The sequence below is a fragment of the Brachyistius frenatus genome, unplaced genomic scaffold (assembly GCF_029030835.1).
Source record: "Brachyistius frenatus isolate BFR_SWC_R1_liver_20210118 unplaced genomic scaffold, ASM2903083v1 Contig_232, whole genome shotgun sequence".
Lineage (NCBI taxonomy): Eukaryota > Metazoa > Chordata > Actinopteri > Embiotocidae > Brachyistius > Brachyistius frenatus.
The window spans coordinates 135,937-150,283 of record NW_027210831.1 but is presented as its reverse complement, the minus strand read 5'-3'; the positions used below and the strand labels follow the sequence as shown (position 1 = coordinate 150,283).

The 14,347-nt window shown below is 42.1% G+C and overlaps 1 protein-coding gene across 4 annotated transcripts in view; it reads right to left on the bottom strand.

The window, feature by feature from the left end:
- The window catches only part of enox1 (ecto-NOX disulfide-thiol exchanger 1), a 139,706-nt gene that overhangs the window by 32,301 nt on the left and 93,058 nt on the right, over positions 1-14,347 (bottom strand). For all 4 annotated transcript variants that reach the window (XM_069720109.1, XM_069720107.1, XM_069720108.1 and 1 more), the window contains one exon: positions 6,178-6,390. In XM_069720109.1, the coding sequence (XP_069576210.1) occupies positions 6,178-6,390 (213 nt within the window). The remainder of the gene's footprint in view (positions 1-6,177; positions 6,391-14,347) is intronic.

Here is a 14,347-nt window from a genome sequence, read left to right as displayed (position 1 = left end):
ACTGGTTGCAATTGAAGGAAAGATGAATGCGGCCAAGTACAGAGATATCCTGGAAGAAAACCTCTTCCAGAGTGCTCTGGACCTCAGACTGGGCCGAAGGTTCACCTTCCAACAAGACAATGACCCTAAGCACACAGCTAAAATAACAAAGGAGTGGCTTCGGAACAACTCTGTGACCATTCTTGACTGGCCCAGCCAGAGCCCTGACATAAACCCAATTGAGCATCTCTGGAGACACCTGAAAATGTCTGTCCACCAACGTTCACCATCCAACCTGACGGAACTGGAGAGGATCTGCAAGGAAGAATGGCAGAGGATCCCCAAATCCAGGTGTGAAAAGCTTGTTGCATCATTCCCAAGAAGACTCATGGCTGTAAGAGCTCAAAAGGGTGCTTCTACTCAATACTGAGCAAAGGGTCTGAATACTTATGACCATGTGATATTTCAGTTTTTCTTTTTTAATAAATTTGCACAAATTTCTACATTTCAGTTTTTTTCTGTCAAGATGGGGTGCTGAGTGTACATTAATGAGAAATAAAATGAACTTTTTTGATTTTAGCAAATGGCTGCAATGAAACAAAGAGTGAAAAATGTAAAGGGGTCTGAATACTTTCCATACCCACTGTATATTGTGCGAGTGGCATGAGGTTCCCACAGCAAAAAAACAGTGAAGTCTGGGGGTAATCTTTTCTTCAAAAAGGTAAAAAATAAATTCCTCAATTTCACAGTCAACAACAGTGCTCTGTGGAGTGAAGGGCCACAGTGATTGCATACAACAGGAACAAATCCACAGCACTCTGAGTTGTGAGGTTTAATGATTAAATATTAACGGATTTTCATCATCATAGCTCAGGGCTCAGAGTGCTTTGGGTTTTTTTTTCCCGATTGTTTGCAAACATCCCTTTTACATCAGAGATTTTAAACGTTTGTCTCTCAGTCTGACCGAACAGCCTGGAGCAGCCCTCGCGGCTAACTGCATAGAGATCCTAATCCGGGGCCACATGCCAGATGAATACATCTTCTGAATATTCATCTTTCTTATAAAGGAACTGAAAACACTCAATGCAGTGGTGGATTTTCTCATGGACTAGTATGAGGACAGGCGTGAGTCATTTCACCTTGATGGTGGACCGCATTTACTCAGCTGAGCAGCTGAATGGAGGAAGAAGGACACAGGACGAATGTAGAAAGACAACAGGACCATCCTCGAATCAAACATAGATTAGGGTACAGGGTTCCTGCACTGATTGAATCTCCACAGCAAACTCCAGAGGGCCTTTTGATTCGAGATTTGGAACATAGATGTGTCCACTGATGAGACAAGCTGGTATCACAGCAGAGTGTGAAATTGACATGCCCATTCACGACAGCAAAACGTGAGATAGCTACGGTTGGCAATGTCTAGGCATGACAGTTACACATTTTCCTGTAGTGGACGAAAATTAAGCCTACTGCATGCTTTGAATCATATGATTTACAGGAAAACTAAACTATTAGCGAAAACACATGGTTGGGGTTTGGTAAAAAAAAAAAAAAAAAACTCAAGAACAACGTTGTCAACTCCTGGATTTGAACCTCTTCATACTGTATGGCAAGTCTGTGATTAATAGACGTGACAGTGACACTTCATGTCATGTGTGATAATCTGTGATTAATGCCACCAAGCCCCCCTTCTGACTCCTAAAACCGCAGAAAAACGGCCTTTGTACTTGATCTCAATACCTCTGTTGTGGTACCTTGGTCATATGATCCTTCGCCACATGACATTTATGTGCATGTAAGTTTCACGCTTACAAAACATGTAACTGTCATGCATAGATAGCCCTAAGCGTGGCTATCTCACGCTGTCGTGGATGGCCGTGTCTATTTCACGCTTTACTGTGATACTGTGTTGGATAAATGGTCCCAAGCAGCGCCTATTAACACTGCCGTACTGCACAACTTATTTCACTTCCCAAAAAAATCAGCTGAAGAACTGAGCGGGGCCAGCTGGACCAAAGGCTCTCCATACCATATGAAAAAAACGATTATGTGTGTGTCCCACCTCAATAATCACCAGCATCTGGCTGCAGTATATTATTGGACCCACTATGAGCTGAAATTACAGTCATGGCTGAGTTACAGTTGTGTTAGATAATCAAGTCCAGCAAGAAAATAACGCTTTAGTTAACTTCCAGAGCATTTAGAACACAACTGGAGCTTCTACAATCCAGCTGTTGTTAAAATAGAACCTGTGTGTTTCTTACATCCATTCACACATGCAAACAAACTAATGTGCAACTATCAAGGCTTTTTGTGTTTAGAGTTGATTCAAGTACCAAAACCTCTAGGAGACTCGCATTGCTCACCTTCAAATGCCTGTTAGCATTGTTATGCTAAGTACGGCAGGTTGAAATAAACCAGAATGGTCCTTTAATGTTGGTCAGAAGTGTGTGCCATGTGATGAGCAGGTCTCTCTCCTGGCCAGTGCTCTGTACTTACATCTCAGCACCTGCAGCTTCACTTCCTTCAGGACTGACAAAGGCGGCATTTATGCAGAATAGATGGTGCATTTTAGACTCCACATCAGCATAGTCAGGTGTCATGTTTCCATATTCAAGCTGTAATGTGATTACCTTGTGTGCAACAGTCACTGCGTGACATGAAGATTATAACTTTAAACATGCAGTTAGGGGAGCCGCACTTCCATTCTGTGAGAAAATGCCGCCTTTCAAAATTTTGCTCTGTTACTCAACATTTCCAGCAGTGACATCCTTTGTATTTATCAAACCTGAATGAACATAAAGCAAAATCCAACCATTGCAAACAACATCTGCGCGCTCACTGTGCTCAGGACTTTCTCTGATGGAGATCAACCGAACTAAAGAAAAAATACACCAAGTGGACAAACACAGAGTAATAGTATACTCACCCTTCACTTACCTTGTTTACATGTTAACATGCACAGTGAACTGATGACAATACATACACTGACTGAACTGCACTGTTAAATCTGCATGAAGTTTTTTTTTTTAGATTAACATTGAAGCAAATGAGACACCTAAAATTATCATTAACTTTGCAGCTGGAGCTTTTGGCTTCTAGTTTTGGTTCTCCATCTGCCTCTTAGCTTCAGTGAAGTACATTTACATGCACAGTGTGTCCTGTCTGGTTTCTGGTGTGTTTTCATTCACATATTAACATACTAACATGGCATCGGAGAGGAAAAGAAACAAATCTTTACTTGTGGGACCTTGAAATGTTTGGGATTTCTATATGAACACTAACTAATACAATTATCAAAATAGTTAAGAATTATTGTACTCCCCTACTAAGAAAACACAGTTTCCCATGTTTTTCAGATGGGACAGCTGTGAATACATGTAATGACATATGTTTACCACATGTTGCAACATATAACAAAATGGTAAACATATGTGGAAAAGTTTTCACATGGGAGCTACATTCACACATTACACCATAAAAAAAATTCACATGTGCACAATCACATGTGTCATGTGATCACATTAATTCATTTTTTTTCCTTTGAGGGCTGTCACTCCAGTACATTTTTTCAGCTCAACTTGTAAATACTGTGTGGTAGTTTATTTATAACAATCTAGCCTGTTTTATGAACTCTTCATATGTTGTGTGTGTAAAAATGTGTAAAGTAACTAACGTTTTTAATTAAAGGTGGTGCAGTAGAAGTAAACTCTATTTTAATACATTTACTCAGAGATATAGTTATTTTGGAGTTAATATGTGGCAAGATGATCGAATAAGAAAAAAAACAACATTTCTATCGATTTAGCTTCAGAAAAAAAAGTCAGACAGGCAAAGAAAGACTACTTGGGGATAATAGTGGAGCATTTAGAGGTAAATATTTTCCTCACGAGTTGGAGGAGACCAACAGAGAGCTAAAAGGAGAGTAAATATCGGACATCATGTGGACACAAACACAACTGCAGTCCATTAATTATGTATGTTGCTCTGTGTCTACTGGATGTGATCAGTCAGTGGTGTTTTTCTGTGAAGTGACTGCCCCATAGTGGTGGATAATCACTCAATGCAGCTTTAAATGTAAAGCTCTTGAGAAGTGACAGTGAATGAGTAATGTTTAAACAGGGCTGTTTTAGTGTAGCATTAGATAACACGCATTAACATCAGCTGTGGCTACAGTCGACGTGTTGGCATTTTTCTGAAACCTGCCTGTGAAAAGGTCAGAGCGCCGTCTCGCCGTCTCGCCGCTGACTCTGAAACCTCGGTGAGAGTGACCTAATCACCACCGTACAGTGAGCTGAAGATAATGGAGCTGATGGTGAGATGAATGGGGGAGGGTTGTCATGGAGACTGGGCCGAGATGCTGGCAGAGTAAATGACTTGCATCGAGGCAAGCTTTAAAATGGATGTGGTGGAAATGGCTTCATGGTTTGCACCTCCGTAATCTGCGACTGCACCACACCCTGCAGCAGAGTGAGGCTGTGATCAAGAGTGCACTCACACTGCACACTGATGCTGTGGAGATGGATTTATATGGAGATGACACTGGGCATTTTGGAATCAGCTATCAACTAATATTCTGAAGAAATTGGCCTGAAAATTTTGACATTTTAAAATACCACAAATAATCCAGACAATATTGGTGCAGTTCTGAAAAATCTAAACCTCATTCTGAAATCTTTGTTGTTGAAAGCAGCTGTCAATGTTTGAAAAGAGCTCGCAGGTTTTGTTCTCATCACTCGAGATTATTAGACAAATGGTAAAGCATTAAAGGCGAGCTCTGCAAATGCTAATAACACATTCTGTTTTAACGTCAACTGTCCAACTCAATCAGACTTGTAAGCAGTGAATAAAGTCTTCATTTCTTACAGTGTGAAGATCAAAATACATATTATATTAACCTTACAATATACTGTGGTATATAAACATTTTTTTACTGATCTCATTTTAGTGATCAATTACAGTTCTGATGAACACTCAGTTGTCAGTTTATTAGGAACACTTTACCATCAGTGTTTTAGTGGGGAGAAATGGTGGCACGAGAAATGCAAATCTGGAAAATCACACGATTTTCTAATCTTAATTCAATTAAATTGTTTTGATTTTAATGTGGTATTTCACTGTTTCATATAGATGATAATGCAACTGAGTGCAAACCATTTCAGTTTTTACTGCATGTGCTGTCAGTTTGGGTGTGTTTGCTCAGGATAAGATCAATATTACTGTGTTGTACAGAGCACTGGTTCTTAAGTGTTCCAGTCTCACAACCCTAAATCATTCATTTGCGACCCAAAGTGAAATTTTTCAGCCACACAAATTTTCACACAAAATAGTGCAGTAATATCCCTCATAATGACTTCATGCATTTGACAGACTTTTCTTCAACTAATTGTTTTTTTTTTTTTTTTTTTTTTTTTTTTTTACTTTTCGAACGCTAAACCTGTTTATAAATGCTGGAGTTACCTACTGATGTGACGATGTTATTGTTGGTTGCTACTGTCATGACAATGCTGGCAGGAAATGGCTACTGAGTGCGCATTGCGCCATGGGAAACATATGTCCTTCAAAATAAGAGTGCATCAGAAGAAGTTCTGTAGACTTCTAAATAACTAAAGAATAAAGAATGATTACTGTTTTTCCTGCACACATACTTGAGTCACTCAAAATGTACCATGACCCAAAAGTGGATCACGACCCACCGGATGAGAACCACTGGTCTATATGACACCTGTAGTTTCATGTTAATGGAAGAAAAAAACCTGTTCTTGCAGGTTCCAATCCCTCTGAAAAACACAAAGCAAAACAATAATTCTGTCACTTCTTCCTGATCTTTATCTTTACTGTTCACTGTTGACGAGCACGTTCGTTGTATTGTTAAGGCTCAGTCAGTTCAGTCAGGGGAACTGATGACTTTTATTCAGATCATTCATTCATTTTTAAGTTGATCATATTTTTCAATCCTGGCTTTGCTTGTATCATTTATTCTACCAAGTTTTTATACTGTTTAAAATGAGGAAACTTCATGAAGGATGGAAGATGGTATTTGTATTGTGAACAGGATGCCATGAGTGAAACTTACCTGAATAACTGCACAGTTCACAGTTATTATACTGAAGAGTTCCCACATGCGAAACAACCGTCTGCCTGGCAGTTATTTCGATGCAACTGTGTGTGTTTAAAATAATAAAGTGCCCTTACACTGCATTAATATGGCCAGCAGGGCGTTCTTGAAAACCTCTTTGGCGTGCTCCATTTCCTCCTCGTGCTGAGCTTTCTCACTCATCAGCCGGCGGACGTGGCTGTTGGCTGACTGGATCATGGAGTAGAAGTGGTTAGCGGACCGGCGGTTGACTTCGCCCCGGTCGATCCAGGTGAACAGCACTGCCGTGGCTTCACTGAAATTATGGTCATCTGTGGGAACAAAGTCAAAGTTAAAAGTAACAAAGGTAAAATAATATCCAGACCGAACAAACCATCTGTTTTTGAATCCATACTAGGGATTCTTGCTCTACAGTCAGAGCTTTTAAAATAAACGTGTATGATGTGCTGTCTTAATGTTTTTATTGCTATGTTACAATCTCCAGTGGGATACTGTATCTTCATTATTTTATATTAATAAAAGAAAGACTTCTGTTTGTTTTCTCCAAGATGGATTAAGTTGTTTCAAAAGTAAAAGATAATTTTTCTATTAGACAATGTTCATCACAGCTGGAGGGAGCCCTTCTGCTTTTTTTTGATTGAATTGAAACTCTGACAGTTGAATCATCAGTAAAAAAAAAAATTAACAACTGTGTGAGAAATGATCTGTTTTTTTACTCAAAACAATAAAAGCCTGTGGATGTAAAACAGGAAGGAGAGAAGTCGACTGTGACTTCCAAGGTGTGTTCCTGTACGAAACAATCAGTCACAAAGCTTGAAATACTGTCCTGTGTTAGTTGGTACAAGCTGAAGAGGACTATTGAAAAAAAATATCTTTGGAAGCTGAGGAATTATTTAATTTTTAGTCAGTGATGCAGAACTTTGACTTTGCCACAGCTCTGATTTGTGCCTCTAACTTTCTTTCTTCCTTCATCCCGCCAACTTAAAAAATAAAATAAAAATCCTCACTGATGCTGAGTGCCTTCCCTTCCTGAGATCAAAACCTCTTATTCACAAGATTGCTAGCTACATTTGCCCATTTCAATCTTTAAATGTGCAATAACTGATTGCTCATTTGGTGTCGACCTGTAGTCTCTAACAATCCCCGGTCAACATGAGCCTGAGAAATTTAGAGGAGGTTTAGTCAAGGTAAATATATTTTATGGAGGCTCGAGGCTTTTGCCTTCCACTTTTTCTGTAGTTTCCTGCTGGAGCAACTGATAACAGTGCAGCACAGTTAGACATCCAATGTCTCTTAAAACACCAGCAGATAAGTGACCGTTATCTGAATAATGAATTATGACTATTTTTAAACATATAGCTGCTTTTACAGAATTTCCTTGAAGGATTTCTTGGTAAAGATGCCCAAACAATGAGATCCTTGTTTACATACATTACAGTCTTCCATGCTGGGTTACTTGTGAGGTGCCACCATAATGGAGCGTACGCCTGCTCCCACCGAGAACCCAGATTCATCTCAGGACACTTTGAAGCTGGTCTAGACTTAATCTCCTCAAACTCTGGACAAACAGGGGCCACTTGCACTCTCCATACAACAAATTGTCCGTACAAAAGGTTCGCTTGACAGTTTTCCAAGCCTCATTTCCTTTGGATGGAGCTGATATTCAACATTTTTATGACTTGGTCATGTGTGCAGAGATAATCTGTGTTTCCTTCATATCCTCATCAAACCATCTCCTTCCAAGGAATGTTATCGTGATAAAGAGAACTCACTATCAGAGACACCTGTCACAATGTTAGATTTTTTTTAAATGTTGTAATTCCAAAGAAAGCATTATAACTGCTTTAAAATGTCCATTAATTTAGTGTCAATCCTCTTAAACTCAAATGAAATCTCTCCTGATGCTGAGACCCTCCCCCATCCTGAAGAGTGCGATGTGAAAGTCGTGTCATGGGACCTTTAACATTCAGTCAGGCTAAACAAACAACAGAGCAGCTAGTGAGGACTAAAATCCTTCTCCAGGGGCGCTCGCTGTTCACGGTTCCGTGAACCGCGGCACAGCCGCTGAACACAAAAGGCATTTTTGATTTTCAACTTTTCAAGCAAAACCGCGAGCTGCGCTCAGTCATAAAAACTAAAGTCTCCGCGGGCCTCCGTCGAGTGCGTTCCCCCATTTGAATAATAATTGAACGGTGCCACGGAGCTGTGGACGACGGCAGAACAGAGTGAATTAGAGAGCATTTAATGAGCTCAATACCCGCCGCAACACAACCTGTAAGAAGACACTTTCCACCGCTCTGATAAAGCCCCATTCATACACAGCAGCAGATTACAGTCACATTACAGCGAGCACAATGAAGCGCTGCTGAACAGGGACGACTGGGGGAATAATGGAAATGTATTTCCCCTGCAGTTTGAGATGAAGAATGAATTGAAAAGGGTTATTCAGAGAGAAAACATGCTTGTTTATGTAAGGTATTAAAAGATGGAGGGGAAAACTGCTGCGAGGCTGTCGTTTCGATTTTGCAGTTTAAGTAGAGATGCAGATACTAATAAAGCAAAGGAACCTGTTGCTGGTTTCAAAGAGAGGTACAGAGAGAAAAGGTAAATGTAGGGAATAAGGTTCCTGCTGTTGGGGTAGTTACTCTCAATTGTTATTATATTCCACTTTTTCCATATTTGACTGCCAAACTGCCAACCCAGCCCCTCGTCCAATGACAGGTAAGATACAAACTCCAGCCTCCCCACTGCTGCTCTCCAAAGGATAAGTATAGATAATGATATGGTATGATACAACTGTTTAGAGACTTATCAAACAAATGCATGGTCAGTATTTGGTGGCATAGTTCATTACACTGCAGTCTGTAGCCTTGTCCCATACACTTCAATGATACACTTAATACATAACACAACAAAAGGGAAATGAAATGTCAGCTGCCTTTGAAAAAGAAACATAAAGCAAAGTGAGAACATTTCTGCTTTAAATGTATTTTGATTAACCCCCTTATATGTTTGCAATTACTAGACAGTTTACATGTATTCTCCAGTTTTTATGCACACCTTAGTTAATTAATCCCTCAGCTGTACCTGCTTTATCCTGTACACGATCAATAGGGGGGCTGGAGCACATATCAGCTGAATATGAGCCGGCGAACCTGAAGAAAACCCAGGCAGAACATGTAAACTTCTCACAGAAAGGCCCCTACAGACCTGCACCTTCTTGCTGTGAGGCAACAATGCGAACCACTGCACCACCGTGGCAACCAATATACAGCACATATCTGCGGTATCTGATTGACCATATTTCTCTAAAAATACTTTATTTTGGAGGAAACAAAATGTGGCATCTTAGCATTTGGTTGCAATGCCTTTAAAAACAAAAACAAAAAACAGACATTTAAAAGGATTTGATAACTGGATTCTGACTTGATGAAGAGCTTTCAGACCCTGTCCCTAAAAGCTGCACACACTGTCACGGTAAGTCGAGCATATCGAAGTTGAAAGATGCTGCTTTACAGTGAATAGGAGGTAAAACTCAAATGCATGATTCAACAGACAAACTGCAGTTCAAAAACTCTACTGAATTCAAGCAAAGGCAAGGTTTCCAAGGTTTCCAAAAGGCGGATCCCCAATCAGAAGTCAGGTCACAGTCTGTAATCATAAACCATGCAGGCAAAAAACGATCAGGCAAAGGTATCAAAAGGGGAAAAGACAAAGAGACAGAATCCAGGAGACAAAACTCACTTCGGCACACAACTCACAGAACAAGGAATAACGCTGGAACGAAGAGCAAGTAATACCATGACGAACTGCCACAAAAGGTAAGGAGCACACAAGAGAAATTGGATTGAGGTAACTGGACACATGGGAACACAATCAGGGCGGGGTAGACAATCACAATGGCGGTAAGACATGAAGACCAGAAATAAAGTAACCTGGAACGAGACAAAAGGTAAGTGACCAAAAAAAAAAAAAGTGAATCTGGAAATAGTAATTTCTGCAAACTGACGTTAGAAATATCTGATTCCCAGTGTTGCTGGTAATGGGTTGCTCAGCAACATGTTGATACCAGAGACACACAACCAAATAACGTGTATGAGTCAAAACCAGGGTTCAGATTACACAGTGGCTTTTGCGGAGCCCTGTTTTCAGGTGCGGACAGCGACTGAACATGTCACATCCTTTTCCCTGAAAAGTTCTGTTTACAACCATTAAAACAAAGCAGGCAACTGAACGAAGTGAAGTTAATCTGTCTTTGTGAAGAGAAGTTCAAGTGGCAATATAAAATTGAACTTGATTTAAGTGTAGTGCTGCTATACTTGGATGGCCAAAGCAAGAATAGATATATACCATCCAGGACTGTACACTGCTTCCCCAACAACAAGCCGTGGATCACCAGGGACCTGAAGGTGCTTCTTAATAAGAAGAAAGCAGCCTTCAGGTCTGGGGACAGGGAGGAGCTCAGGAGAGTGCAGCACCACCTGAAGGAGAAGATGAGGGAGTGCAAGGACTCCTACAGGAGGAAGCTGGAGGCCAAACTCCAGCAGAACAACGTGAGGGAGGTGTGGACCGGTATGAAGGAGATTACTGGGTTCAAGGGGAGAGAGAGACAACCAGGGGGAACCTGGAGAGGAACAACCAGGGGAAACCTGGAGAGGAACAACCAGGGGGAACCTGGAGAGGAACAACCAGGGGGAACCTGGAGAGGAACAACCAGGGGGAACCTGGAGAGGAACAACCAGGGGGAACCTGGAGAGGAACAACCAGGGGCAACCTGGAGAGGAACAACCAGGGGGAACCTGGAGAGGTCCAATGAATTAAACTGTTTCTTCAACAGGTTTAGTTCACCACCCTCATCTGTCTCCTCCACACCTCACACCTCCAAAACACCTCTGCTGCCTCCCCCCCTCCGTCCTCTGTCCCACCTGGTGAGCTGCATGGACACAGAGTCCTCAACTCCAAAGGGCTCTTCCTCCATCAATACCTTGACCCCCCGCCCCCCATCCCCCTCTCTGTGACGACTGGCCAGGTTAGGAGACAGCTGGAGAGACTCCACCAGCGCAAGGCTGCAGGACCTGACGGCATCAGCCCCGTGGTCCTGAAGACCTGCGCCGTCCAGCTGGCTGAGGTCCTACAACACCTCTTCAACCTGAGCCTGAAGCAGGAGGAGGTCCCGGTGCTGTGGAAGACGTCCTGCCTGGTTCCTGTCCCCAAGAAGAAGACTCCATCTGGCCTCAACGACTACCGACCGGTTGCCCTCACATCTCATGTGATGAAGGTGCTGGAGAGGCTGGTCTTGGCCCACCTCAGGCCGCTGGTGAAATCTTCTCTAGACCCTCTGCAATTTGCGTACCAGCCTCATGTGGGAGTGGACGACGCCATCATCTACCTGCTGCAACGAGCTCAGTCTCACCTGGATGGAACCGGTGACTCTGTGAGAATCACTTTCTTTGATTTCTCCAGTGCATTCAACACCATCCAACCACTGCTGCTGAGTGAGAAGCTGCGGGTGGTGGTGGTGGACACGTCCACCGTCTCCTGGATCAATGACTACCTGACAGGCAGACCACAGTTTGTCCGTCTGGGCAGTGTGCTGTCTGATACGGTGGTCAGTGGTACTGGAGCTCCACAGGGAACTGTTCTGTCTCCCTTTCTGTTCACCTTATACACAACTGACTTCCAGAACAACTCAGAGTCAAGACATCTGCAGAAGTTCTCTGATGACTCTGCAGTGGTCGGATGTATAAGGGATGGACGGGAGGACGAGTACAGGGCAGTAGTGGAGGACTTTGTGGAGTGGGCGGGAAGAAATCACCTGCTCCTGAACGTGGCCAAGACCAGAGAGATGGTGGTCGACTTCAGGAGGAAGACGACGGCTCCACAACCGCTGAGAGTTCTGGGAGAGGAGGTGGACATGGTTGAGGAGTACAAGTACCTGGTGTCTCCATGACAACAGACTGAACTGGAAGACCAACATTAACGCTGTCTACAAGAAGGTGATGAGTCGACTCTTTTTCTTGAGGAAACTTCGATCCTTCAATGTGTGCAGTGAGATGTTGGAGATGTTCTACCAGTCTGTTGTGGCCAGTGAACTGTACTTCACTGTGGTCTGCTGGGGGGAGAGGAAAGGGGGGGGGGGCATTGGAGCCGGAGACACCAACAGACTTAACAAACTGGTTAAGAAGGCCGGCTCCATCATTGGCTGCAAACTGGACAGTCTGGAAAAGGTGGTGGAGAGGAGGACGCTGAACAAACTATTATCCATATTGGATAATCCTGTCCACCCTCTCCACCTGCTGCAGGGACAGAGGAGGACGTTCTCCTAAAGACTCCTCCAGCTCCACTGTCACAATGACTGATACAGGAGATCATTCCTGATACAGGAGATCATTCATTGAAATTATTTGCAATGGATATTCTGCAATGACATAATTTTTTTCTAGGTTAGGTTAGGTTAGGTAGTTACTTTATTAATCCCTGAGGGGAAATTTTTTCGCTACAGCAGCATACAGGAAGAAATAAGATAATAATAGAATAATAGAAAACCAATAAAATAGCAGTTCTAGATTCTAGATGTTTTAGCTGGAAAAATGACACCACAGTTCTTTGATTGAATCCAGCTAAAGGACGCCAACAACACCGCATGGAAATGTTCAGTTTCCTCGATCACTCTGAAGAAACAGGAACATTACCAGAGCACATAACTGTAATAACAGTAATGAGCAGTGAGCTGGATTTGAATGAGATTAAATGGCACTAAATTGCAAAAGGGATTCCGGCCCGCCTGTGTTTTCATAAACACAGTGAGGACTAAATGCCTGCAGGATTTTCAGTCATGGGAGATAAGATTCAGCCACAGCAGAGCGGAGGAAACATGGAGGAGGAGGAGTGACCTTCACTCTCCTCCACAGCAACATCTCTTGCTTCTCACTTATCCACACCTCAACCAGCTCCGTCCCACGCTTCATCTTCTTCCATCAAATATCTCCTCGTGCAGAGATGGCAGATGAAAGGCAGCTTTAGAGCCGGACAGACAGGAGAAGAAAGGTCCCCGGCATTAACGTCAAACCCATTACACAGTAGAGAAATGAGGGTATGGTGGTGCAGCTCCTGCAGTGAAAGTAGGCTGATTTTAAAAGAATCTCAGTAACATACTTGAAAATCTCTCCGACCTTTGCAATCTCACTTGAATTATTCATTCTCATGATTGATTCCTTTACAGAACACATTCCTGCTCAGGTCCAACACAAATTGGGAAATAAAACGCATGCACTGGGGGTGCTCAAACAGGGAAATCATCTGAGACAGCTCAATACACACCTTTATGGATAAAATGGCACAGGGATTGGCAGGAGCACAGAGTAAGTCTGCAGTTAGTCCAGTCTACGAGGTACAATACAAACGTTCTGACACTGCTCCTGCTGTGTGCGAACAGAGCATAGCAATACAAAGTGCTGTTTAGGCCACATATCAAGCATGCTTACAAATACAACACTTTACCTCTCACACATGAGAAAAAGCTGACATACCTATTTTTGTCTGTATGGTTCTGTGCATGCCTAAAGTGACTTAACCAAGCTTTTAACGTGAAATCTGAATATAAAAAGTAATGTGTGTGCGAGCTAATATTCAAAAGAAGATCCAGCAGAACAATGCTAAAAAAGAAGGTCCAGCATTGTTCCGCTGGATCTTCTTTCAAATATTAGCTCGCACACACACTACTTTTTTCATTAACATTTCACATTAAAAGCTTGGTAGAAAAAGTAATGTATGTGATAGCTTTGAGTGTGCATATGCACTGATAAAGTAGTGCATGTGTGAACTTTTTTACGTGTTGTCTGTGAAAAAATGTGTGTCAAAACATCTGCGCACGTGCAAACTTGTTATGTGCATGTGCGAGCTTTCTTGATATACAACACCTCATACAGCACTGTGATTTGCACAGAGCAGGGGAAGCTAAGACTTTCACAAGGAAGTATTCCAAGTCACATCACTCTTGACTGGTTTATTTCTGTTAACAAATTCAAAAATAATACGACGGCCCACTTCACAGTGCACATCTCACTGTACTGGCGCTGCTATGAGCCATTTAAATATAGGACAGATAAGCAGGAAGCAACTGCAGGAAAACAGAAAGGTAAAGTCGCATTCAAAATAACATTGCTTCATCTTTGTTTTGTATTTTGGTGTGGAGAACTGAAAATGTAACATCATATTTATATTGTAATTCATTTTTTCTTAATCCACCTCACTCATCCATCTAACTCA